This window comes from Prenolepis imparis, unplaced genomic scaffold (genome assembly GCF_030444845.1).
Source record: "Prenolepis imparis isolate NDT839.2.m4 unplaced genomic scaffold, iyPreImpa1.0 SCAF_12, whole genome shotgun sequence".
Lineage (NCBI taxonomy): Eukaryota > Metazoa > Arthropoda > Insecta > Hymenoptera > Formicidae > Prenolepis > Prenolepis imparis.
Genome location: NW_028141170.1, coordinates 5366140 through 5392258, shown reverse-complemented (window position 1 = coordinate 5392258; position 26119 = coordinate 5366140). Strand labels below are relative to the sequence as shown.

General features: G+C 36.9%; 5 protein-coding genes across 8 annotated transcripts; 2 read left to right on the top strand and 3 right to left on the bottom strand.

The window, feature by feature from the left end:
• Positions 1-302: 302 nt before the first annotated feature.
• On the bottom strand, positions 303-5697 carry LOC145944184 (uncharacterized). Of its 3 annotated transcripts, none has more exons than XM_083052371.1 (10): positions 5411-5697; positions 5155-5326; positions 4761-5060; positions 4351-4644; positions 4130-4242; positions 3730-4044; positions 3253-3557; positions 2793-3157; positions 2547-2636; positions 303-1529 (listed from the first exon to the last, which is right to left on the bottom strand). In XM_083052371.1, the coding sequence occupies exons 2-9, from the start codon at positions 5251-5253 to the stop codon at positions 2595-2597; spliced, it is 1833 nt and encodes a 610-aa protein (XP_082908497.1). In that variant the 5' UTR covers positions 5254-5326; positions 5411-5697; the 3' UTR covers positions 303-1529; positions 2547-2594. The 3 variants fall into 3 exon arrangements, with proteins under 3 accessions (XP_082908497.1, XP_082908498.1, XP_082908496.1); XM_083052372.1 differs by having other exon boundaries at positions 3024-3157; positions 5411-5696; XM_083052370.1 differs by lacking the exon at positions 303-1529 and having other exon boundaries at positions 2153-3157; positions 5411-5696.
• Positions 5698-6843: 1146 nt separating this feature from the next.
• LOC145944179 (uncharacterized) lies at positions 6844-14025 on the top strand. Its single transcript, XM_083052350.1, has 7 exons — positions 6844-10837; positions 10984-11144; positions 11240-11415; positions 11486-11696; positions 11779-11922; positions 13575-13733; positions 13818-14025. The coding sequence occupies exons 1-6, from the start codon at positions 6844-6846 to the stop codon at positions 13725-13727; spliced, it is 4839 nt and encodes a 1612-aa protein (XP_082908476.1). The 3' UTR covers positions 13728-13733; positions 13818-14025.
• On the bottom strand, positions 7012-13230 carry LOC145944189 (kappa-scoloptoxin(11)-Ss1a-like). 2 transcript variants are annotated; one of them, XM_083052382.1, is made up of 5 exons: positions 13066-13230; positions 12777-12968; positions 12483-12686; positions 12083-12272; positions 7012-7150 (listed from the first exon to the last, which is right to left on the bottom strand). In XM_083052382.1, the coding sequence occupies exons 1-4, from the start codon at positions 13171-13173 to the stop codon at positions 12093-12095; spliced, it is 684 nt and encodes a 227-aa protein (XP_082908508.1). In that variant the 5' UTR covers positions 13174-13230; the 3' UTR covers positions 7012-7150; positions 12083-12092. The 2 variants fall into 2 exon arrangements, with proteins under 2 accessions (XP_082908508.1, XP_082908510.1); XM_083052384.1 differs by having other exon boundaries at positions 12777-12965; positions 13066-13228.
• Positions 14026-14120: 95 nt separating the features above from the next.
• Positions 14121-15872, top strand: LOC145944192 (uncharacterized). The gene is made up of 3 exons (XM_083052390.1): positions 14121-14635; positions 14735-14966; positions 15153-15872. The coding sequence occupies exons 1-3, from the start codon at positions 14478-14480 to the stop codon at positions 15243-15245; spliced, it is 483 nt and encodes a 160-aa protein (XP_082908516.1). The 5' UTR covers positions 14121-14477; the 3' UTR covers positions 15246-15872.
• Positions 15507-25989, bottom strand: Unc-76 (fasciculation and elongation protein Unc-76). Its single transcript, XM_083052373.1, has 9 exons — positions 25637-25989; positions 23817-24069; positions 17738-17860; positions 17391-17547; positions 17203-17311; positions 16828-17090; positions 16538-16613; positions 16400-16465; positions 15507-16243 (listed from the first exon to the last, which is right to left on the bottom strand). The coding sequence occupies exons 1-9, from the start codon at positions 25740-25742 to the stop codon at positions 16227-16229; spliced, it is 1170 nt and encodes a 389-aa protein (XP_082908499.1). The 5' UTR covers positions 25743-25989; the 3' UTR covers positions 15507-16226.
• Between the last annotated feature and the right edge of the window lie 130 nt (positions 25990-26119).

Here is a 26119-nt window from a genome sequence, read left to right as displayed (position 1 = left end):
CGTATTATTCTTTCGGTTATTTCGTATACGCGAGATATAAAATCAAAGGAAGAGAGCGAGAGATATCGACGTAATTTTGCGCGACAAGACTTTGATGGGCTCCAACGTAATCTAAGTCAACGATGACCGATCGAATCTCGCGCGATTAAAATACGCAGCGATCGTTCGATCGGGGATTTCGATGATTCGAGCGATTCCTTTTCGAGGTAATCTCCGAAGTTAACGGAAAGAATGTCCGCGCGCATCTCACGCGATTAGAACGAGGAATAAGAGTTTTATATTGTTTAAATGGCGCGCGCGCGCGAGAGAGAGAGAGAGAGAGAGAGAGAGAGAGAGAGAGAGAGAGAGAGAGAGAGAGAGAGAGAGAGAGAGAGAGAGAGAGAGAAAGAGAGAGAGAGAGAGAGAGAGAGAGAGCTACTTCGAACACTGTCAAGAGTCACGCGACTTTACGTGGTATCGTTCTTTAATCAAGAATTCTCTTTGCAGAAATTTCGGCGTTCGAGCGAACGCCTGATAGAATTAAAGCTGCAGTTTTGTTTAATTTTTTTTTTTTTTTCATAATATTTCATAGCTCGTTGATAAAAAACGCAACTTTGGTATATAATCCCTCCAAGAGATAAAAGTTAGCTAATCAATAAAATTAACGAAATCTCGTTAATATGGCAAACATTTGTGTACAAGACACATGTCTTTTCATCGGCAACGATTATTGCTGTTGTATTATCTGGTCGATCGACTTACAGTGTTTTATCGAGGTAGTTTCTCATCCGATAGGACACTGTGCACACGATTTCCATTCTAATCTAGATATCGTCGTACTTTTTGATTTACATGATTTTTATATATAAATATATATACAGGCTGTGTCAAAAGTCCGACGATTTTTCACAATTCCATCCTCCGGACGGATTTGAGATTACAATAATGAAAAATCATTTGTTGCAAATCAAGGAGCTTTGGCGATTTAAGCCATCGAGATATAAATTAATGACAAAATCGGTCCTTCGAGATTACGTTTCCTGGCAAATTCATTTTGAATTGCGATCCAAGGTACAGTTGCAAAAATATCGGAAATTAAATCGATCGATTAAACTTTGATCAAAGATTTTCCTTTTCTAATCGCTAACTCGGAGGAAATGCGCGACTTTTGACACGACCTGATACGTTTAATATGTATATGTTAAAGAGACAGGTTAAACGTATATATAGTCGTGGGAGATCACCGACGGACGAATCAAATAAAATTCACATTTTTTAGAACGCCTCTGTAATATGTAATAAGAGAACAACAACCGTACTTACTTGTACGTGAAAGTATACGTATCCGAGGGAAGGAAGCTTCAAATATCCTCAAATCGCGACGGAATTTTCTTCGGACGGATGAAGCGAAGCGTCGCACCGCGCCACATGAAATTGGACATTGGTCGAGAACGATTTAGAAGCGAGGTATCGATGTATCGAACCTACGATTGCGCGCGGAAACGATGAGGAGAAGGAGAAGGGGAGGTTGCGCGCGTCGATTTGAAAGCCTGAAATTAATAATCAAAATTAAACGACTGGTGAAATACATGTGATTTACTATTTTATAAAAAAAAAAAAAAAAACAGATACGGGGTACGTCCTTAGGTATAACTAAATGTGTAAAAAAAAAAAAAAAAAAATCGAGATAAACAGAGGAAAATTCCCTTGTGAGAGAGCACGAGTGTGTATAAATAAAAAGATTTTTAAACATTATTGTATACGTTTTCATCGTGTCCGTTTTCTCATCCGTACAAAATTGCAAAGTCCTTTTCGTTTCCAAATTTATCATTATTAATTTCGTGCGTGTCGAATTGTTGGGATTGTGTTCGTAATGTTATTAGTCGTTAGCAGAGAGCAAACGTTTCTCTCGAGCAATTAAAAATCATTACAAGAAAAAAAAACAATCGCGAATCGTTCAGGAGAAAAAGTTACATACCACACGCGCTTACTGGAAAACACGAATATAAAAATGTATTTCAAGACGTCTTCATGCAAAGCTGATGAATGTTTTACGTGTATTAAAATGTTCCCTTTTAATCCTATTAAGACTTACAAAATATTATAAGTATTATACTTTACTTGTATATATACATATGTGATAAAAAAATACATATATATATATCTATATATACATCTTGTTCTTGTGCGTAAAATTTATATTCGTGACCTGTTCTCCGTAAAGCAAGTGTATACGTTGAAACATATTATATGTGCATAGTTAATTCGTAATATAATACATACGTATATGTCAAAAAATCTTGATACGTGACAAATATGATATCGATACAAATAAATTTGCAAATAAAAATTTTATATATTTACAGAAAAATATATTTTTGACTGTCTATATATTTTTATAATTTGAGTCTTAGAATTTTATCAAGTCTATGCTTTAATTTTAAATTAATAAAAATATGAAAAAAATTTCAATATAATATTCAATATAAAAATGTTATGTTCTATTATTTTAACAGGGATGTGTGTGTTTGTGTAAATTATGTGTATTTAAAACATATTATACTAACCAATTTCACTTAATGTAAATTGCTTTATCTTTTATAGCGAAGACTTCATTATGAAGTAGAATGTGTATCGTACGACTGCTTATCACAGCTCTGCAACAAGATATAAGTTTGCACATGTTCAGTAAATTGACAATTACGTTAGTAACTTTTTAGATAGGAAAACTGCAAAAGTTTTTTTTATTTTAAACATATAGTTTCTTAAATATCGTTGGATGGCATCATGTTTAAGTCAGAGGCCATACTAACACTAGGTAAACTACTTTCACTCCAATCAGGACTAGGATAATTCCGTAATGGACTCGGTACATTAACAGGTATCCTACTGGGCATATCGTATCCTTGCTTCCTTAAATTAGGAACCATTAATTTCGTGGGTGTAACACTTTCAAGAATTTTCGACGTATTATGACAAAACGAATTTTTTGTGTTATCTTTTTGTCTTTCTTTAGATCTGGAAAACTTTCTCACTTTACGTACATCATTCTCTTTATTATGCCCCTTTTTAGAGGAATGATGTAAGCATCTTTTCGGAATCACATCATTCACGTTTTGATAAGGAACACTATTACTTTTATTATTGTTATGCGCTACTGTTCCTTTATCATTTACAACTGTAAAATGTGATGTACATTATAAATCGCATTAAAATGATTTCATCAATAGCAACATTTCTGCAATTAATAAAAGTGAATTCAAATACACTTGCCTTGACTTTGCTCGGGTATTATAGTATGCGATGATTCCTCATCGAGTAAGCTAACAAATTCCGAATCTCTAACCGGTGTGTCTTTCTTCAGCGTAACATCTTCTTGAGAGGCATCTTCTGTAGAAATATTCGATAAATCGTTCCAGGATTTATCAGAGTGATCGGAAAAGCTCGATGTAGGAGATGAATATGCGAACCCCGATTGGATAGCCGATGTTTGAGAACTTGTACTTTCTGCTTTTGCAAATACTTCATTTAAACTTTTCAATTCAAATTTGAGTTTTTCAATTTGACTTTGTAGCTCCCTGCAATATATAAATTATATGATTTTTAATAAGTGTTAAACATGTTTTTAAATTCATTATGATGAATTCACTGATTGGTATATATATCATTAAGAATTGTGCATTAATCAATGACATTGAAAATTTTTAGAGACACACATTCATACAAAAAAGATAACAAAATGATACTCACATTATTGTATTTTGATATTCGACGATTAAACTATCCTTATAAGAAGACAATTTGGAAAATTTTTCTTTTTCCATTGACAGATACATATCGTTACTTTGTGCAAGATTCGTTTGCTTAGTCAATCCTGTTTTTAGATCTGAGATTATTCTTTCATCATTTTCAATTTGTCGCCTTAATGCTGATATTGCTTCATTTTTATCTTTTCCTATACGAGTTGCTTCCTCCAATTTTTTTGTAAGTATCTCTGCGCGCATTGCAAACTCTGCTTGTTTCAGATTCGCTTCCTTGATTTGCGCATCTCGCTCTTGAATTAAACTAATTTGAAATAAAACAGAAAACAATTTTTAAACTAAAACTAAATTCCTGATTTTCCTCATTATTATGCATATATTGCACAAACCTTTCAAATCTTTTTTGTTCCGATGCCCACGTTTCGTACATAGCCTTCACCTTTTTACTAGATTCTTTTAATTGAAGTGCACCGGCTTCTAATTTGTTTAGTTTCTCTAACTCCTGCAAAAATAAATAATAAAGTTTATATAATGTGATAATGGAAAAGTTTAATAAAACTTATAGAACATGCAATGTGCACAAAGATGTAAATAATAAAACAATATATACCTCAGATAACGGTTTCGCAGTATTTACAGGTATTCTTAACAGTACTTGTTCCATTTGAGTACAGATTTCACAGATCTTATCATCTTTGTTCATAACTAAATTCTTTAATTCTTTCATTAAAAAGTTTAATGTATGTATTGGATTAAATTCAGCAAATATATTGACATTACTGTTTACTTCAGGACATTGTACAGCACGATCTTGAACATAGACAAATTTTTGCACTGAATCCCTTTTTGATTTGTCTTGAGAAGATGTTCCTTTGGGAATTGTACCAGTATGTTTTTGAACATGCTAAATATAAGAAATAATTCAAATACAAAGTTGAAAACATCATGCTTAGATATGTATAAATTTTCATGCTAAATATATCATCAGACTTAATATATATATATATATATAATACTCACATTTTGCTGTGGCCTTTTAGCATTTGAATTCAGTTTGACCTTTTTAGTTTCGCTATGTTTAGAGGACTGTGTTTTCATATATAATAAATTTTGCTCTGCAAGTATAGAACCCCAGTTTCGTGGTATTTCATTATTACTAGTTGCAGATCTTTCTTTTTCAGCTTTTTGTCCAGGACTAGAAATTATTATAGGTGAAGTACGTTTCTGACCTTTAGACTTTTCATCTCTTTTTACCGTGACTTCTACAATATCGCCCTTACTGATTAATACAACTTCTTTGGTAGGGCTTGCTGTTACATGCTGTGCATTGAAATGATAAAACAAATGATTATACAAATGTATCATGAAGTTTATGACAGAAATTGTACTAATTACATAAAGAATTTTGTAATACCTTATGTCCTGCATCATGTACTTTCAAAGTTTGCGGATATTTTCCAGCTTTCTTGCTTGCAGGAAATATCTTCTCACATGTATTTATTTTAGTGCTCATTGTGTTACGTTGATTGCTAGATTGCGTCGTTGCATATTCTTTTATAAATATTGCATGCGATTTTACAAAATTTCTGTAAAAATATAAAGAAATAAGATATAGTATTTCAATGAAATAACAAATAATTCGCATACTCATTTTAATTTACATGTCTAACCTGAAGATTCACAAAGGTATAACAATTTTATACACTCCCTTCTTGGTAAATCGCAATATTTAAAGTCAACATTGAAGAGGGAAGAAAAAACCGCGGGAATTATCATTTGACGTGAATATCGGGGATATGTTTATAAATGAAGAATTATGTAGAGTTTCCATAGAAAAAATGCGCCGAAATTCTATCCGAATTCTCCATTCGCGCTCGAACCAATGAGAGACCGGCGAGCAGCCAGCAACCAATAGGCAGACAGGGTGCGTTCGGAAATTCTACTCGCGGGCCGAAGGAGCGAAGCTTCCGGATTGGTCGATTCAGTCGCTGCTCGACCGCGCGAGCAGGATTTCCGAACGCAGCCGAACGCGCTCGAGAGTTCACTGTCGTAAATTCGTGAGTCGCGCGCGAACGGCGTGGCTGTGGATATACATCCTACGTCTTTCGATGAACGATATATACGAATAACCGCGAACGTGTCCAAGTATCGGAATAGATGTGATTGTCTTTGTCTTCCGCGCGCGATTAACGCAGACGTTACGCAGTTTCGCTCCAAGAAACGCGAGCTCGAGATCTATATCGTATATATACATATATATATGCGTATATATACGCACACATACGTAGATACTATACTCGTGAGAGACTCCGGGATACAGCAGTACCTAAGTTGACATCCGTAGTGCGCGGTTCCGATTTCTCGTGTTCTTGTAAACATGGTGTTTGGATTCATCATGAAATAATTGTGTTTTTTTCTCCCCCCTCCAAGAGATCAATCAGCGGGCGCGAATCTTGCAGCGAACGCGCGATCTTTCGACGAACCGAGACCGGTGGGTCTCATCATGTGATTCTCTTCATCGGTGAATGTGAATACACGAAGAGTATGGGCACATCTCCGTTACGCGGTGAGCTTATTACTCGCGCTCTGCCATTAGACTTGCGTCTCTCTCGTTCTCTCATCGCGAATTTCGCGCTTTGAAAAAACTATCAATCCTACTACAAAATATCGAGCATCCTTATCGATTACGTAGTCTTGCTACGCTTCGCGCGATAACGCGGTTTCGACGCAGGTCTCTGCCCCTATGTGCGTATGTACTATCGCCTCAATTAGCCGCCTAATCGAGAAATCATGTTAGATTGTGCGTATCGTGCGGAGATTCTTATATCTGACTGGAGCTTACGTTTCACTTGAAAATTCCGTGTTGTTATATTCTTAATTAAGAAATTATTATTGTACAAAAACAACGTGATTGATATAATCACCGGCATCTGCAACGAATATATCGCTTATTAGGTTATGGCAGTTTTTATAAATACTACACCATGCCATGTATAAATATTACACATTTATCATGAAATCATTATAATTTTTCTTTTTTTTGTTCAACAGGGAAACACTGTATAATTTAGTTAATAAAGTCGGAGCATCTTGGTACTTTACCATGGAACAATCAGACGCAGTACAGATACAAGTTCTTCAAATTGAGGAGATACCAACAGATATCGATGGGCAAACGATTCAAATTGTTAATCAAGATATAAAAGCCGCTACCTCTATGGAAAGTGGCCAGGATTCGCCAAAGGCCTGCAGGCCACCGTTGGAGTCTACGTTAGTAGCAGATGATACTGATATCAATGTAGAAGTTGCAACAGAAGATTACTTGGACGCAAGCCATATTGATGTATCCGTTAAAGATGTCGACAGCAATACTGGATATAATAACCGAGTAGAATCTGTGTTGAACCAGTCTGAAACAAAAGTTTATACATCAGAACAGGAACAGATTGAAATTTACGAACATATAAAAAATGAGAATATAAAAGATGAGAATATAATAGATGAGAATATAATAGATTCGAATCATGAGTTGCAGCATTTGTGTACTGAGGAAGACCAAAATGTGATAACCGAATCTAAAATAGAAGTAAAGCAGAAAGCAACAGATATTCTAGAAAGTGACTGTAATATAGTAGGAGATGCAAATCAATCCGATACTATAGATAAGCAGTGTTTAACATTAGAGGAATCTAGACTTAGCGAATACTCTGGGGGCCAGATTCATGATGCGCATGAATCAGTTAAAGATACAATCAGAGAGATACATGATAATGACAGTAACCAAAATAGCTCAATAGTAACGGATGCTGAACTGACTAAATTAGTACAAGAGGACGCGGAGGTAGTTTTAGTAGTAGAAACTATAGAACCAACAACAGATGCGGCAGCGGATAATTTTATTGTCACTCTAGACGAAAAGGACATTAATAAAGACTGCAACCAGGAAACTGAGGAAACTGTAGTTACTTTACAGGAAAAAAAACTTTCAAAATCCAGGCATGGAGACGAGATTGATCTAATTGATTACAGTCAAGAAGGTGATGATACTATAATAGAAGTAACAGAAGTTATAGATGCTCCAGTTACAGAACAGTACGAGCAGCAGGATAACAAGGACTGCATGGAGAATAATGAATATCATATAGAATCTATAAAATTAACCGATGGAAAAATTCCGATCCACAAAGATATAAATGATGAAAATATTCAATCAGAAGTGATTGATGGAGAAACTCTGATCAATTCTAATAATAAAGAAGATATCACTATTATCATAGATGAAAAAATTATAATTACAGAAGATGAAGTCATTACAGATCAACCACAAATTGAAAATGCTCATGAAGATATTGAAAATATTTCTGAGCATAAACAAGATGATAATAAAACATCTGCTCGCGAAATTCCTGTAGTGGACTCGTCGAAGAAGAGGAGCGTTATTCAAGATATTTTTGACGATTGGGGTGTCGAGAATACAGATGAAGACGCGCAATCGACTTCGAAAGTGCACGATTCTGTAGAGATCGAATTGAAAAGCCTATTGGATGAAACGAAATCGGATCAAATCGTTACAAATGAGACTCTTCAAGACAAAACTCCATCCGCGAGTAAAGAATATGTTCCAGATGAGATACATAATGTAGATATAAGTGAGAAGACTATCAAGCATTCGACCGAACGAACGGAAAATCAAAAGAAAAACAAAGTGATCAGTCAAGATGCAGTGCCATTAAATAGGAGCGAGAAGAATTCTCCGGTAATAGCGGTCGCCAAATCTTCGCGAAGCATAGGGACACGTGCTTTGAACAAGACGCCGCACGTCACCCCGTCACTTCCTAAGAACCGCTCCCGCCATTTAACCAGTCAGATAGCATCGCCGGCGGAAGTGACCGAGGTACTGAAGGAGCGTCTCCGCGAGAAGCAGAAGACTGTCGTAGACACGCCACGTGGACCGGACATATTCTTCGTGAAGAAATTAACGCAAAGACTGTCCAACAAATTGGCAGGCAGCTCGGTGAATCCGGTACCGGGACTTATACCTCTGCCACAGCAAACCACCTCTTCTTCCTCCCCTTCTGCAGCTTCACAATCTACGGTGGATAACTGTGATAAGAAGGTAGCAAATGCGACAGCGGAAACGAGCAAAGATGGCAATTCCGATAACAAGGAACTGTTGGCTATCTTGGAAGGCGACGTTGATCCCGACTGGTCCATCTTGAAGCCTCCGACTCTCACGGAGGAAGGTAAAACTCCGCCAAACGTGGAAACGCAATCCGATCACAGTGCGCCACCGAAACTCGATCCACTAGTCGAGCGGGAAATGGCACTGAAGCAACTCCTCGAATTGCCCGTAGCGTCGTCCAAGAAGATGTCATCGCGGAAGAAAAAAACTTTCCGAGCGGCACCCGGCAAAGTATCCAAGGATATGGAAAATCCACTTCCACAGGAGAAGGAACTTGCTGGTACGGATTCGGCGAGCGAGAATGCGCAACCAAATACCAAACCAGTCGAGATAAACCTGTGTTCTCCGCAAAAGAGTGATCAAAAGGATCATGAGATTGAAAAAGTAAGCACGCGAGAAGAATCGAGATCGGGTAGAAAGCGCAAACCTACGGAAAAGGCGAGAGAACACGAGCAGAACACGATAAAACGGCAGAAGGTGTACAGAGGTAAAGTTTCGTTGAGTAATAAACAAACGCAGGAAAACATCTCCAACGAAAACTCGTCGATCGAGAATCACGTCGTGGCGAGCGACGCGCTGACGGATGCTGTAAATAATGAGGAAACCGTCGCGAAAGAAGCGGCGAGCAAACAGATCGAGGATAAGACGGAGGATCCGATTTCGAATAAAGTCGAAAGTTCTCGACCGAAACCGAGTCTTCCTAAAAAAGGCTCGCAAGCGATCGCCAAGAGAAAGATGGTGGTCAAGAGATTGCTGCGGCAGAAGATACCGGCTAACGAAAAATCCACCGAGTTGAAGAGTAAATTGACACCGTCGCCAAAGAAGTCTTCCCCGAAGGCTGTCACGAAGTCGCAGAAGCGAACGGCCGAGAATGCTCTCGGCGATGCAAAACCCAAGAAGAAGATTATCAACGAGATAGACAGATTACTGCAGGACGAGGGTGTCGTCAATTTATTGTACGACGTAGAGCAACCGGACAAGAAGCGTCTGGTGCCCATTACAAAGTCGCGCACGAAGGTGATGGACCTGCAGAAGGTGCAGCGCGAATTGAAGATCAGGAAGAAATTGGTTCGCAACGCCGTTCTGCGATTACGCACGTCGACGATCGCCGGTGTCACCAAGGTGTCCCCGAGATCGAAGAGAACGTCGATTCATCCGACTGACGTTCAAGCGGACAAGAAGATAGGAGAGCAGATCGCGTCGCCAAAAAGCGCTGCCTCGTCCATGGAATTCATACTTCCGGCAAAGATTAGAAACGCGGCCGACGCGTCCATCATTATCAGGAGGCACTCGTCCAGTTCGTTTTCGAGCGCGTCCGGAAGTCCCAGAGTTAGCGTCGACATGCCGGAGAAACCAGCGGAAGTCGCCAAGACGGACGACGGGGCGGTCCACTCCTTGAGATCCGCCAAGAAGAGACGGGATTCGCAGGACGAGAAAATTAATAACGCGAAGAAGAGCAAGAAGAAAACGGTACAAAAGTCTGACGCGGAATCTGTGGCTACTGTTCCTACTGGTACTATCAGTACTACTACTACAACTACCACGATTAGTAATGCTGTTGCCAATAATGCGGAAGCAAAGACTGTCGCTGCGCGTCCCAATAAGAAATCTGAAATCAAAAAGATCGACAAGACTGGTAAACAACAGGAAAATGTCCACGCGTTTGAAGACAATGTTTCGAGTAAAGTTACGACCAGGTCGTCGAATGGCGCAGTAACGGGGAAAGTAACAGCGAAGAGCAGGCGGGCCGTGAAAAGCAAAGTGACTTTTGTCAGGGCAGGTGACCCGGATAATGCTGAGAATTCTAAAGAGGAAGATGAATTGTCCGCTTGTCTTGCTGAAGCGGCCACCGCTCTTTCGATCGTCAATGCCGGCGGTCGATCTGGAAATGTTACGACTACACGAAAGAGCAAAGGTAGAAATTTCTATATCCACGATAGTATTTTCTTTTTCCTAAAATAAAGGAAAAAAATGACAATTGATTTTACTATTTTTTTTTTTGCAAAATAAATCTTTAAATTTAATGAATTATATAATAATACACGATCTATTTTATTCCAGTGAATGCAAGTAAAACGGACGTGGATAGCAACAAAACAAAAGTGGAAACGCAAGGTCAATTCAGCAATAAAGAAATCAACGTGCGCCGACACGGTAATCTCGTACAATTAATACTTACGCCATCCTCTACGACAAAAATCAGAAATGCTCTTACATTGCAGGCAAGTAATTTTATTAGAGTACTCTATAGCATATTCTCTTCCGCATTCTTAAGACGTTTCTTTAAATTACTAAATATTATTTTCAATGTTATTAGGTGATGCAAGAATTCAAAGAGGCTCTGTCGATATTAAAAAAAGACAAAGAATGCAGAGTGGTACTGTTCACTTCTACAGGTACAAGTTTTTGCGAAGGTCTCGATCTTTCGGCATTAATGCATACGAATAAGGAGGAACGACTGTCTGCTGCTCAAGAATTGGCAAACGCTGTCAAGTATGTATTTTTAATACGGAATCCGCACGACCTCTGATAGTTTGTCAAAACTTTTATTTCTTGTTTCGAGGGAGTTCATCAAAAGTGTGGCAACTTTTAATAAGCCTATAGTGGCTGGTGTACAAGGGGTTACAATTGGACTCGGAGTGGCCATGTTACCTCTCTTCGATCTTGTAATTGCTAGCGACAAGGCGACATTTTGTACCCCTTACGGGAAATTAGGACAAATCGCTGAAGGAGCTGCGGTCTTCACTCTTTCACACATACTGGGCAGTGCAATTGTAAATTTTATGCAGATCTTTTTTTTTTTTTTTCAAACATGAAAAAAGAAAGGAGAATAATGCATATTCTACATTTCGATAGACGAGCGAACTTCTTTTGGGTGGAAGGACCTTAACGGCGAGCGAAGCGTTAAGAGCTGGTCTCGTCACTCGAGTTTTATGGCCTGATCGGTTTCAAGTAGAATTATTACCGTCATTGCGAGCTATGAGCGATCAATCGTCACAGGTAAGTTACATGTAACAATGTCTCTTGACATTGCAATTTTAATAACAAGCTTCTGAAATTACTGTATTTCGTGCGCGTATAATATAATTATATACATTATATCTAATATCATACTTTTAATAATTTCTCTCAGATTCATTGTGAATCATAATATAAATACCTTTGAATCTTTACAAACGATGACAGTAAGCCATGTATGCTGGTCCAGAATAGAGCAATTCCTGTACATTTACTTGTGTCTTATCCTTGAAAATGCACAAATGTCTTTCTGGGCATGTGCATCTGTAGTATGTCGAATATAGATCAGCTCGTATGTAACCGCAAAATTCCAAAGTCTCACACATTCTTTTCTGCACATTAAAAAACATCAAATTAGAGTTTTACATCACTGCTTAAACTTTTTTTTAAAAGTAAGAAAAAATAATTATATAATACTGTATAATTTATCTAACAAAATATTCTTAAAAACCATGCATATGTAATAGAGATTACTTGTGTAAATTATTATCTTGTAAAATGCAAAAGTGAATTCTATCGCTGTGTATTATTACAAGATGTACCTTGACACACTTGAATACTTGAATGAGACCATCCTCTTCGTACGTGTATTTTTGTAGTTTCCAGTAATGCGTTTGCGGACATATGCAATTTATTGTTATATTGTATGGTATTATATAGTTGTTACTTGTATCACTTTTCCCGTACACTATCACTGCCTCTTGTTTATGCGCGCAAATCTCTAGTTGCACTATTTCTGTGCAAAACTGCCAAAGAAAAGAGAGAGAGAAACGTGACTATTAGAAACATCAATTATTATTAAAATATTTTTTAAATTGTCTGAATATTTTTTGTACCTTTAGAAATGATTTGTTATTGAGTGATAGGGTTGAATTATCAATGGTTTTCGTCCATTGCCACGGACATTCCCTTCCATCAGGACAGTGGCAAAGTCTCTCTGTCAAGCCGGACATCCAAAATCGATCGTGAACAACGTTGCATACCTCGTAAGGTTTACAGTGATGCAAATCACTCTCCCCTTCAACCTGCTTTGACGAATACAATAAACATCCGTCATGAGAGATGTTATACACTTTTGAGAGCTATCGAGTAGTATTTACGTGATACAATTTTGTATATACGAACTCCCTTCATATACTTGAACGTAACATTGCTAGCTTTACTGCTAATTGTCGTATACACACCGACACTTGCGTCTATCATGAAACTAAGGAGATAGAATTTCACGAACATATTTACAACAACGTGCGTACTCTCGAGTAGACGCTAGATTCGATTGCCGCAATCGCGGGATTGATATTAACGTAAGTGGCGATAATGCTAATACATTCTCGATTCCACGTTCGCTCCCACATGACTCGTAATTACGAAACCTGTTAATATTCATGACATCACGCAGTTGTCTTCGCTTCGATTGTAAGAGATACAGAGGTGCTACAACGCTTAATAAATCAAAATGTTGAAAAGAAAATCATTTTTTCTACAATATTGTATACGCACATATTTTAACATAAAAATATATGCTGACATATGTATAATCGAGAAAGAGATTTCATATAGAATTCTGAAGCTATATTTGCTATGTTTATACCATTGCAATTTTCTTATTAATTATATATCTTTATCATTTCTAGTCGATGGAAGCAACAAAAACTCTATTACGTCACAGCCTACGGAAAAAGTTAGACGCCGCGCTTGAATCAGAAACATATATATTGATTCAGCATTGGTGCTCTGTGGAATGCCAGACTGCTATAAAAGCTTACATTGATGGAAAAATACAATAAATCACGGTGAGCATATGTTAAAATATTACTATCAATATATATATTAGTTTATCATAATTATTCTCATTATAGATATTTTATTAATTTCAGTGTGCAAGTACTACTAATCATGAGTCTGCGATATGTGTTAGAGAATGGAAGTGATTGATATTTGTGTGGATAATGTGACGAATAATCATGCAAATAGCTGATGTTATGCAAAAATTGTACTTCTGATACAACATTCTACGTCAATGCACGATATTCTTTAGATTTAAGATATAAATACTAAATGACACACAAAAAGATGGACTATTTTACTATTAGAAAAAATCATTTAGATATAAATTTATTATATATAAATATATATGTATATATACATATATATATAAATATATATACATATATATAAATATATATGTATATATACATATATACATAGATATAAATATATATGTATATATACATATATATATATATATATATGCATTCTTTCCGCATTATGTTATTACTGTTAGAATTAAAATAAAGGTACATTTATTGTAAGAAACACAATGCAACTTTTTTATTTAGTTGTGTCGCTTGTCAAATTTATTGGTTCTGAAATTGTAGTGCACTTGCAGAAAACTCTTTGCGATTGTTTGAAAGAAAAAATTTGAAAAGTGCATGTCAGAGCAAACTTCACACAGACGAAACGTCAAATAAATTAATTTTCTTCGAATATTGATATTTGATATTTTTGCAAAATTAACAAGTACTTGTGCAATAAAAATGGCAGTGTCGACGATACCGTGTACGTACGAGTTTTCCAGAGGCAATGGCACCGGCGTGGCAGAAGCGCTTGGAAATTGGGGCTTCTCTAACAGGGTGTGCAACGCCGGTCAGGAGTTGCGACGTTTAAAGTGTCTCTTTGCGGAAATGGATTCTTTGTGAGGACACGAACATAAGTGTTGTTGAATCAAGAAACAATTCATCTCGACTATTGTTAAGATTGAGAAAAGGAATAAAGAAACGGACATTAATTCCAGACGCAGCAAAAAAAAACCGGCGATGTGCGTTAAGTACGATCCTAGATACGATCCTGAGGCATGGTATGTTAAGCCTAGTCCCGATAAATGTAAACCCGCGTGGACATTTCCCGAAAAAAGGCCTCTGATTACCCATTGCTCGACTCTCACGATTATAAAGATCTCCAATGTATCTGAACACAAATCGGATTTAGAACACGTTGTACCTGGTCGCAGCTACGTTCATCAAGGCGTACGTGTACATATTTTTGAATGAATTCAATCATTTCGTGTGTTAAAGTGAAAAATGAAATAAAGTTTTTATCACGAATTTAAGATATAACAACAAAAATATAATATACATAATTATATCATACATATTTTTGATTACATTCTAAAACATGTAATGATTATATATAAAATTATATCATATTTTCAGACGGACAAATGGTATCGTCGAGGTCCAGATTGTTGCTATCAACCAAGCTGTTTAGCCCCGCAATGTCCTACACGATATTGTCATAAAGACTGACTTATCTTTAAGTTCATAAGATAATCGTTTTGAATTGTATTTGATGATAATACCAAATGTTTCTGATTTTTCTAATCTTAAAGTATAATATCTATGATATATATATATATATATATATATATATATATATATATATATATATATGTTATGTATAAAGTATATCTTTGTGCTATATATATAAACAGGAGTTCAGTAATGAAAGGATCAAAATATAAGGATACAAATAATGGAATAGTTATAATAAATCACTGGATGATGATATTCGATAGTGAGAATTCGTGGAATTTATTTTTCGCTTTAACGAACACAAGTGTCTCGAGCGTTTGCACGTTGCGTGAGAACAATTACATTATCGTATGGTGAGGGCGAATAATTTAACTGACTGTAAGATTTTAATATCCTTTGCGCGTGACATATCGGTGAATATGAAGAGTATCTCTATATAAGCTATACTAGAGCTAGCATTACAACAATATACACATTCGAATTTCTTAAGTAGAAACTGATCTACACAAGTAGCAATTCGTAAGACCCTAAATAAGGAGCTCTGTGCTGCCTTTGCGATGGCTCTGCATATAAGAAAGCCTCTCTTTGAGATTCTTATGTACAAGAAAAAAAAATATAAAACTGAATTTATATGAATCATGGTACAATATAAATATGAAAACCGTAAGAATAACGTACGATTTACGCGAGTCAGTAACATATGTGTATTACACGCGAGTTATTAAAAATATACTTACGATACCTTAAGCAAGTAATGTACATATCGTAATGTATAAATTAAGACTAGATAGAATATCGGAGAGTTTATCTACTTCTGCAGCCAATACAATAATCGAGTGTGACCGAGATACAACTTATAAGCTAATTACACATGCGGCACAATGACGGCAGAAAGCGTACTGGCAAGAAGAAGAGAGCACGTGATATTTTGCTGACGTTCGTTTCACGTTTCTTTTTTTTTCGATATGTCCTTCCTTAAGTCGGACATAACACTGTAATCGAGGAAATCTTGTATAGAAATATATTGCTTTAAAATATCTAATATTATAAATTAACAATATGCGTTAGATTATTTCCAAATGGAAGAATTATTAAGGTTCTCATAACACGAATGGCAATCAGTAAAATTAAATTAAATTCAGTTATACCTTTGAGTATATAATCCGTTAGCAAGGTGGGTACTGTTGGGCTATCCTCGCTAATGGCCTTTAGTACTACAAATAGATATATTATTGACATATAATTAGGTATACATACATGATTGTCAAAATTTGATGACTACTTACTTTTAATAAGTACTTGCAAGGCTTGATTGTCTGGCGGACCGCTGTCTGTATGATATGGAATAACAGTTGTCAGGTACTAGAATAAAATAAAATAGGAATTATTTATTACATCTTAGCATTTCTTTAAGCTAAATTAAATAATTAAATTATGTTAAAGATTATTTTTTATTAAAAATTAATTTTTTTTGTAAAAGTATATATATATATATATATATATATATTATTTGACAGCCGATATTATATAAAATGTACTACGTAAATGCGCAACTCGATACGGCGGTGTAAATTACCTTTGGATCTTGCAAAGACCTATGTTGTGGTAACGGACTAGTACCATTCTGCATTTGATTTCGCTTCTTCGTAACATGATGCTGCCTACGTCGATTTTGCACTGCCAACAGTAAAGAGATGAACTGGTTCTTAAGTTCCTTCTCGTATTCTAATTCATCCCTAAGTGCAAGCTCGGCGATCAGAGTTTCGCTCAAGGCCGCAACCAAGGATTCCATCTCCCCGAAAAGTTCAGTCAGTTGGCTGGAGGAGAGTTGCTTTAATTCTAAAAACACATTCGACGCTTTATAACGCGGATTTTGATTTTAGAAGATTAAATTTGTATTTATTATTGGCCTGTTTTTAAATTTAGCTTAAAAGAGCTTTGCAACACGTACTCTTCTCGTGAAGCGGTGATCCAAGTACTTCTCTACTTCTTTCCAAAGCTTCGTCGCTATCTAACATGGAACCCTCGGAATCCGGCGATCTTTCCATTGACGGACTTTCCTACAATAACAAGATGCAAAATCATTAGCTATGACTGTACCGACACGAAGATACTTTAGTATGCACCGAGAAAGATTACCTGCATTATGTCATCTATCTCGCGAAGAACTTCCTCGGCGGTTTTGAGTGGCTCCTCCGGACTGTGAGTATCAGTACTGCTGGATAAGATTAAAGCATGCATGTCCAAATCTGTCGCAACCGCCTCGTCTTCGCTACTTAAATCCTCTAGTTCCGGTCTACGGCAAACAAAAAAAAGAAAGCATTGAATTTACAAGCGCTAACGCTGATCTAGATAAAGAAACAAAGTCAATTCGCACGTGATTTCGATAAATATTTAGCGCGTGATAATCGCTGCTTAAAGTAAAATCTTCGATGAAAATAATTAAATCGCGAATTAAATTGTGTGTAAAGCCGAAATGTATCTACCTCTCTGTCGAAGCGGGTGCTTCGTTCAGATTTAACGCGGGCATGTGCATTTTCCTCGCGTAAGATTTGCTCCAATCGATCGGCAATATATTTCCAAAAGTTCCTGTGATTGTCCACCACATCCTGCAAGAAAAATCAAATGTGTATTGCATATCATTGTATATCATTAATGTGTTTTGTATATTATTAATGCTTAAGAGACTTCGCGATGTCTGTTAAAGACTTATTCGATTTTAATACGTCGTTCTCTCTTACATCACTCATATAGAATATGTATATATTATGAATATCTCATATATATAATTATAAATTAATGTAAACAGATGCGAAGTCTTCGCATGATTCATATCCTCTAATCTATATAAACTCGTGTGTGTCATCGGACTTTTTTCACTCGAATGATTAAATATCGTATTAGATTCACTGTATCTTTTTATATTCAGTAAAAAAAACATTCTTTGAAATATTATTTTTTCTTGCAACAAAAGCAAGTGAATGCATGTAAGAGAATCTTGTGTTTTATAAAATTTTAATTGATTTGCGGGATATTGCGTAATGCTATTTCATTACTAATATTATTTTAAAACTACTTTTTTTTACTGCATTTTCATCTTTATATGTTTACTTTGATTTTTCTTCCATAATGCTCTTTACTTTTTAAATCTCTTTATCATAATCCTAAATATCTATACATGTATACAATGGTGACTAATGAAAGTACTTGCTCATAAAGATGTCACAACAATTTTCGATCATCTAAAATCTAAAGGTTAATAAGAAAATGTATCTCCATCATAATTTTAGCATCAAGGACACGCGATTTACGAACGCGTTTGTTGTTACAAGAGCATGACGTCTGATCCACGATCAATAAACGTAGATGCTCCCACGAGAATGATATAATGCAGTAGTATTATTAAGTTGTTTCATATAATATGTTTCATCATTTAGAAATATATGCCGGAGACATTCTCTGCTATATAACTGTTAAGAAAGACAGATTCTCTCTCTCTCTCTCTCTCTCTCTCTCTCTCTCTCTTTTCTCACGGAGTCTCTTTTAATATATACCACGTGTTTTTATAATTTAAATATTTTAATATTTACATGATTTTCGTGGGAATATCTTCATTTAGAACATACTTAGGACACGTTTTATACGCAGCTGTCGTGAGAGCAACAGACAGTTGTCCACAAACTCCCTGTTTTCTAGGACGCCAAATCGTGAATCATGAGAGGAGACTGTGGGTGTTTCCTGTGTTACGCGTATACGCTGAATAGATAAGACGTTTAATCACGTGCAAACAAAACGTAACTCAACGATGATACAGCGACAACGTGCCGTTTACTGGAGGGAAGTGATTTTTCATATGGGGAACAAACGCGCCGGAACGAAGTGGCTTCTCGCGGCGCGAATTTGCGTACAATGTAATCGTGGGAGTTAACATAAAACGGCATCCAAATCTGCATGGTATAATATTGTACCTTACGAACCGAAATCTCTCTTAACTCATTGTCTCTCTCATAAATGCCCTTTCCTTTCGCGGTTGAAGGACAAAGCCATGTATTTCGAAAGCGATATAAAAGCTCTATCTTAAAAAAATAATTGAATTTCACTAATTTCGAATGTTTGAGTTTCACTCATTTTTTTAAAACTTTTTTGTCGAATATTAAATTAACGATCGCGAGTTTTAATTTTTTTGTGTATATTATTAAACATTTTTAAAAATGCTAAATCTGCGTTCATTATATTATAATTTCTTTATTATAATTTCTTGAGAGAGAGAATCCAAAATATATCAATATTATATGAATCGAAGACTTTCAATTTCTCTCCTTTATAAAGATATCAGATATACTTTAAATAGATAATGTGATTAAAAATGTATAATATATCGTGTTGTGAAGGGATTAGATATCTTTTGTTCAAAATTCGCGTGCATATCTGTTCATGTCTGCCGAAATAAATAGAAATAAAAAAAAAAAAAAAAATGATTGCGATGGATATCAGAGTGAAAGCCAATGCATTGATCGACCACTCGATGTCGTGGGTTAATAAATTGAGGTCAACTCTTAGTCCACTCGAGTTTCTGATTAATGTAAAGTAGCCTCATCTCCAGCGCACACATTGTGTGCATCAAATCGTCAAACGTGTTTCATATGACACACAGCGTATATCAAAGTTTATACGACACTGAGTCAATTTGTTTTTTAATTTCCGCACGCTCGTAAAAATTGCAATAAATAGATACAGCAGTTAAAAAAATTTAAAAAAACTCAATAATCATAAAGCTTAATCGTTAATTCTTGAAAAGCAGGATTTCATACTTTTACAATTCCTAATAAATTCTTTTAAATCCGCTTGCTTTTTACAAGATCCGCGTACCTACAGGAGAGACAATTTAAAAGTAATATAAATTCCTCCTTAATTAAAATAAAACGATTTCTTCCATCTCTCTAGCGGTTTTATATCAATTCACCCCTGCGGAGCACCCTAGATAGTCGCCGCTATCCGAGGCGCGTGCGCGCCGATATTGACGTTCGCCCTCTTCTGTTCGGAGGGTGGTTTGTATGTAGCTCGATATACGAACGAAGGAGCAAAACAAGAGATTAAATTTTCATGTCACGCGTTTCGTCAGTATCAAAATATCGGAAAGAAATTATTTATTTCCAAATATATCATTAACAGCGTCTAGCAAGAATCGTTTCACACAGAAAATGGAAAGTTTGACGAATAATTCAATTCCGGAAAAAATATATTATTAGTCTCTCTCTCTCTGTCTATACTAGTCACGTAACAATTTGTGTTATGTTATTTATACCAAACATAATACATACATTACGTAACTAGACATTAAACATTTCCTCGTCTGATTATACTTTTCGAGGAAATGTCCAGAAATAATTACGTAATTACTAAAATTAAATTATGTAATGCAAACAATTCTAAAATAATTCGGATTAAGCTAGGAAACGCGAATCTGACTATTAAACACGCCTTCGCTTCTGACGTCTAAATATATCCGTGCAATTTCAGAAGAATGTAAGAGCGAAATGCAAAGTGTGACGCGCAGATCGAGGGAAAGGAATCGTATCAATCGCCGTTCGATATCCGTTTCCGGTGAAGCTAGAGTATACCTGGGTGTACATATCGCGCTCGGCCTCGCGCTAGAAAGCGCGAACGTGGAATCACGCGAATGAATGTAGAATTGCGTTTCAAACGCGTTGGGTCGCGACGATGGACAACTATCGTTGCGGAAATGCAGAAGCGCTTCGCGAACGCGTGCACTCGCATCGCTACCACGGCTTTGTCGCGCGATCGTATAGGGCCGATGACCTTATTAGTCACCGGAATAGAGAGGACGTGCCATTTGGATACTGCCACCCCTTCTCTCGAGCGCCCTTTAATAATGCCACACGTAAATCGGTACCGATCGATGGCACATTTGAATCGTTCCAAGGAAGACATGAATCATAGAAGACACGACTTTTCGAAAGAGAACCTGACAGTTGTTTGCTTGCTGTATAGTATAATTGCGGCTTATTTTTAACTGCATGTTCTTCATTTATCGCTCTTTTCGAGACATATTATTTTTTCGATATGTTTACAAATTCGGAAACTGAATTTTCTTGAGTGACTGACAAGTGCTTTAAATTCTTAAAATATCTTTTCGACATAAAAATACATGGGATTTTGTTTTATCGCGATAAAAATTCAAATTCGACAAAAATTATGTAAGGTGACCGAAATTCGCGTCTGCAGGAAGATCATCTTGCACCTGCGAAGAGTGCGTAAGAAATTAACGAACGAAAATCGCGTTTGCAAAAAAAGATAACGAGGCGAATGATACAATGTACAATAAATTTAACGGCTTTGTGCGTGGTTGCGCACAGACGAAGGGATAATTTTGCGCTTCGTTGAATTTCACCTGCTGCTGCTGCTCGGTTATGCTCGTTAGGACGTGCAGCCTCGCCCTGTCGGCGAACGCGTCGCGATTGTAATTTACACCCTATGACGAAAATATTTGTCCGGGTCGCCTGCTGAATAACGTGAATCTTAGACGACCCTCCGATAATCAACAATCCGTAAAATTGTCTACAAGCTTGGAAGCAATGTATGCCAAAATAGTCAAAGGTCTTTGATTCCTCGATTTATTCGCGGAGTTTTGTGTACCAAATTTAATTCAAAATTTAATTTTAGTAAATAAAATGTTTTGTTTATAGGAGAAAATGTGCATATTTGAAAAAAATAACCGCTCATTTTTCTTATTGTGCTACGAATTACGCCATATCCTAAGTAAATCTCTAGACTAAAGTCTAGAGAGTCTAAACACAACTCAAGTTATGCCTACGTCAGCACGTTTGCGAGAGAGTTATCCGGCAAGGTCGCCGCGAAAGATCTCGTCGTACCTTGTTAGGAGATGTACAGGTTCATTACATATACGTAGAGACATATAACCGATAAAGATTAGTCGGTTGAGAAGATCAAAGAGTTCAGAAAAGTAAATATTTCTACTAAGATTCTTTTAATTGAATATACTTAATCCTTTTTAAATTTTGGAATATTACCAAAGATGGTAGATATTTTAACGTTTTGATTTATGAATGATCAATTAATTTTTCCTGCTTTTCCCCTAAAATAAGTCCTTCCGAAATAATAGATGAAATAAAAGACATAATTATCACTAATCAAAATAATAAACGAATTAGAGAGAAAAAAAAACGTTACAACGTTACACGGGTCCATACAATTAAGATGCATTTAATCCTTTCTTTCTTTCTTTCTTCTCTCTCTCTCTCTCGTGATATGAAGCGGCGATGCTACGGTTACTTCGGAGAGAAAGCGTGCCGTAAACATCGTGTAGAGAGCATTAATGATGTCGACACACTTCTTCCACTGGAAAATCAATGGTTACCATCAAACAGATTTCGCGAGTAAAAGAAGAGAGACGTTGTTTTTTTCTCGTTTATTTTCTTTCCTTTCTTCGATACGATAATAGCAAGGTCAAAACATTCTCTCTATCAGTTTGTTTACAAACTAATTAATAAAGGATTTTTAAGCTGTCTGATAAATGGCTAAAAATCGGTGAAAAAAAAAAATATTATCGAACTACCTAATTATCTAAATATCTTGCCTTTGATTTTTCTGAACGATTTGGTGCTTCGATACTATAATTAAGCTTCAATTCAATTTTAATTCAACTATGAAGACAATTAAAAAAATTTTTGAATGTAACGAGTGGTGTCACATTTCGCTCGCTAATACAGTGATCGAGCAGTGAAATTCTATATTACAATCAAATTGCATCGTATTGCATTCGCTGCGGCATTGCGTTAAATGGAGCAGTAGGTGAAACTGCTGACGCAGTTTTACAGAGAGAGAGAGAGAGAGAGAGAGAGAGAGAGAGAGAAAGAAAGAAAGAGAGAGAAGAGCATTTCTAGAATAATCGAGATGCAAGAGATGGATTGTGGACCACGCTACTCCGATATAGATATGAGAATATATACTCGGTCCCCGTTAATGCGCGTTACGTGCGTATTACGACGAGCGCAACGATAAAACGGTAATGCGATAAGTGATTATTTCCGCGATGGTGAAATCACCACTTCGGATGAAGCTGTCGGACGAGCGAGTCTATCGAGTCCGCGCACGTAAACGTAAACGTCAATATTAATATACCTATACACGCGGGTACATTACATTTACAAGGCAATTTTCAGACGAGCGTGCGCTCTCGCCATCGATACGTCGTAATTTATTTTCTGCTGATTTTGCGGAGAAACCGATATACCGCAATATAATTCGGGTTCTCTTTAGTCACGTGAACCGAAAACCGTATGACTTGCAACTTGGCGACCACTTACGAGCAGGGTTAATTAGGGTTAATCGAGGTAATTGCGACAATGGGGCGCGACAGTGCAGTAGTTGTTAGCGATACAAAGGAAAGTTCGAAGAATTGCTGCTATAAAACCTTATCTAATTTACATAATAATAATAATTTATTTTATCTTCCTCAAGAAAAAAAATATCTTCCTCAAGCTAGGTATCGCTCTTAAAAAAATCTCTTATTACGAGACTTACTGGCACTCGTTCATGATCTCTTCTTGTGTTCGCACCTGCACCGGTGCCAGCGATTCCACGTCGGTGCCATAATCGCGGAAACAAGATGTGATCTTCTCGTCGAAGGTGTTGACGAGATCCTCGAGACTACCGCTGAACGGGCTGAACGTTCCCTCCTGAAGGATGTCGGTGCCATTTTCGTGTGTCGTAGGTGGTTCATTCGCGTTGCAATTCTCGCCGAAACTCGCGTCCAGACTAGCGTCCAATAATTGTTCTGCAAAATTAAAAACAAGCAAGATGTAGAAAAACAATTATATTGATGCGATTAAAAAAATACACAAAGTGTCTAATCTCAAAGATTTTATACTTTATATATTATTTTAATATTGAGAATATAAATTCGCTGTCAATTAATTTATTTATAAATAAAAGCAATTAGTTTCTCATCATAATTTTAGTACGTCTGGTCGTTTTATTTATTATAAGTGGCATCGACATATCTCGATTCTTCTGTTTACATCGACATAAACTCCGATCTAATTTTAGCATTCGTGTACTATAGCAATATTGACGAAACACAAAGGTGAGTCCTCGAGATCGCGACGACTGGCGTCGCGATATCGAGCGTTATCGGACGTGACACCGCTCGTCGCCGTTCCGATAAAAGTATCGCTCAACCCCTCGACCCCAGATACATCCCTCTTTTTGCGTATTCCGTTTCTACGACGCATATAAGACAGATAAAGATTCAGGAAATCTATTATCTTTATTCTACATATTCAAAATGCAGGAAGATTTTATTGTACGCGTCGAAAAAAAGTAAATTGTAAAAAAAGAAATAAAAATAAGATGTCTCGCCATTAATTTTGATTATGAGATAAGAAAATTTAATAGATTTTTTTTTTAAGGTAGCAATTAAGAGAAGAGTGTTATTATTATGATCTAGAAAGAAGCACAGAGAATCAATTGTATCGCGATGAGAAATAAAATCAATGCCGTGGTCAGATGATTGACAGAAAAATTCGAGAAACAGCTGTTCTCGCGAATAAACACAACAGTTTCGGATGGAATCCTTCCGCGAAGTGAACCGGCGACAATTTCTCGACCGCGCCAATGCGACCGAACGACGAAAATAAATTCGAAGAAGTAAGGGTCTCCGGTCGGTCTAACTTAAGTAAATCCGGGTTTTTCGTTTCTGTCTGTCGTGTCCTTCTCTACGCAGGTAGAAAATTTGGAACGCAATCCAGTTGCGACCAGTTCCGAAATTCTTCCGATCCGGTTCGGTGAAACTGCGTATATAAACATCTAGCACAACGAGTATGTTGAAAATTAGTTAGAGAATCTGTCGTAAAATTAAGATCGTGAACGGATTATATTACTGCCTTGATGAATAATAATACTTGGAATTGATTGTGATCGAAATAAGAAAGAAAGTTGTTATCAATCTTTTTTCATTTTTTAATTTCTTAACATTTAATAATTCAAATTTTTGTCTTAAAAACCTTTTAAGGAAGAAAATCAATTATAGAGCAAATTCTAAAAGTGTGTGATGTGCTAACTTTGCAGACATTTAAAGTGTGACGTCGTAATTTTGCTCCAATTAATGCGGTATAATAAATTGGAGCAGTGTGTCATGATCGCGACGCATCTCTATTTTGGTTGTCGCTAAACTCGAGAAAATTTTCTCGCATCGACGACGGATTTAAACAAAAGTTAACAACACACATAGCCGACAAACATGAAATATTGTGCAGAGAACACCAGCTCCCAGCCCCGCGTCAGACAACACATAAGGAGGGGGAAGGGGGAGGGAAGAGAATAACAAGGCGGTTGTTTCGCACCTGTCAGAAGGTTCATGTTCTTCAGACTAGCGGTGTCCTCCTCCTCGAAGCGCGCGAGGGGTGCCTCGAACTTCAACTCGGCGATCTTACCTGCCATGTCCCTCATTATTGAGCGTGAGGGGGTACCGCGACGCGGCCGAACGCGTGTTTTCTCGCGATTCTTTTTTTCTCTCTTTTTTTTACGCGACCCTTCGCCTTATTCGACGATATCTCGCGAGTCGAGATGACAACGGTACAGATGATTACGCGGCCGAGACATGAAGGCGACGCGACGCGACGCACAAACACACAGCCCGTAACGCGCACGCGACGACCTTCCTTCGTCGGTCTGGAACCAACTGAAATCGACTGTGGAGGGGAGTCTCCTCGCTGCGCTCTCGGTGGTCGTGATGGTGGGGGATGATGGTGGTGTTGGTGGAAGATGATCGCTCGTCGTCATGGCGACCGCTGGCTGAGCGTGCTGATGTCACGAATCATCTCTCC

Bases quoted from the DNA above. Each gene is read 5' to 3' on its own strand.
- LOC145944184 (XM_083052370.1), bottom strand. From the start codon at position 5,253: ATGAGCACTAAAATAAATACATGTGAGAAGATATTTCCTGCAAGCAAG. The intron at 4,645-4,760 runs GTGAGTATTATA...TCTTATATTTAG, and splicing joins CTAAAAGGCCACAGCAAAAT to CATGTTCAAAAACATACTGG. The intron at 3,558-3,729 runs GTGAGTATCATT...TATATATTGCAG, and splicing joins GAATATCAAAATACAATAAT to GGAGCTACAAAGTCAAATTG.
- LOC145944179 (XM_083052350.1), top strand. From the start codon at position 6,844: ATGGAACAATCAGACGCAGTACAGATACAAGTTCTTCAAATTGAGGAG. The intron at 10,838-10,983 runs GTAGAAATTTCT...ATTTTATTCCAG, and splicing joins GACTACACGAAAGAGCAAAG to TGAATGCAAGTAAAACGGAC. The intron at 11,416-11,485 runs GTATGTATTTTT...TCTTGTTTCGAG, and splicing joins GAATTGGCAAACGCTGTCAA to GGAGTTCATCAAAAGTGTGG.
- LOC145944189 (XM_083052382.1), bottom strand. From the start codon at position 13,173: ATGTTCGTGAAATTCTATCTCCTTAGTTTCATGATAGACGCAAGTGTC. The intron at 12,969-13,065 runs GTTCGTATATAC...TATTCGTCAAAG, and splicing joins CGTTCAAGTATATGAAGGGA to CAGGTTGAAGGGGAGAGTGA. The intron at 12,687-12,776 runs GTACAAAAAATA...TTTCTTTGGCAG, and splicing joins ATAACAAATCATTTCTAAAG to TTTTGCACAGAAATAGTGCA.
- LOC145944192 (XM_083052390.1), top strand. From the start codon at position 14,478: ATGGCAGTGTCGACGATACCGTGTACGTACGAGTTTTCCAGAGGCAAT. The intron at 14,636-14,734 runs GTGAGGACACGA...CATTAATTCCAG, and splicing joins TTTGCGGAAATGGATTCTTT to ACGCAGCAAAAAAAAACCGG. The intron at 14,967-15,152 runs GTACGTGTACAT...TCATATTTTCAG, and splicing joins GCAGCTACGTTCATCAAGGC to ACGGACAAATGGTATCGTCG.
- Unc-76 (XM_083052373.1), bottom strand. From the start codon at position 25,742: ATGAGGGACATGGCAGGTAAGATCGCCGAGTTGAAGTTCGAGGCACCC. The intron at 17,861-23,816 runs GTAAGTCTCGTA...TTTTTCTTGCAG, and splicing joins GAGATCATGAACGAGTGCCA to GATGTGGTGGACAATCACAG. The intron at 17,091-17,202 runs GTACGTGTTGCA...ATGTGTTTTTAG, and splicing joins ATCACCGCTTCACGAGAAGA to AATTAAAGCAACTCTCCTCC.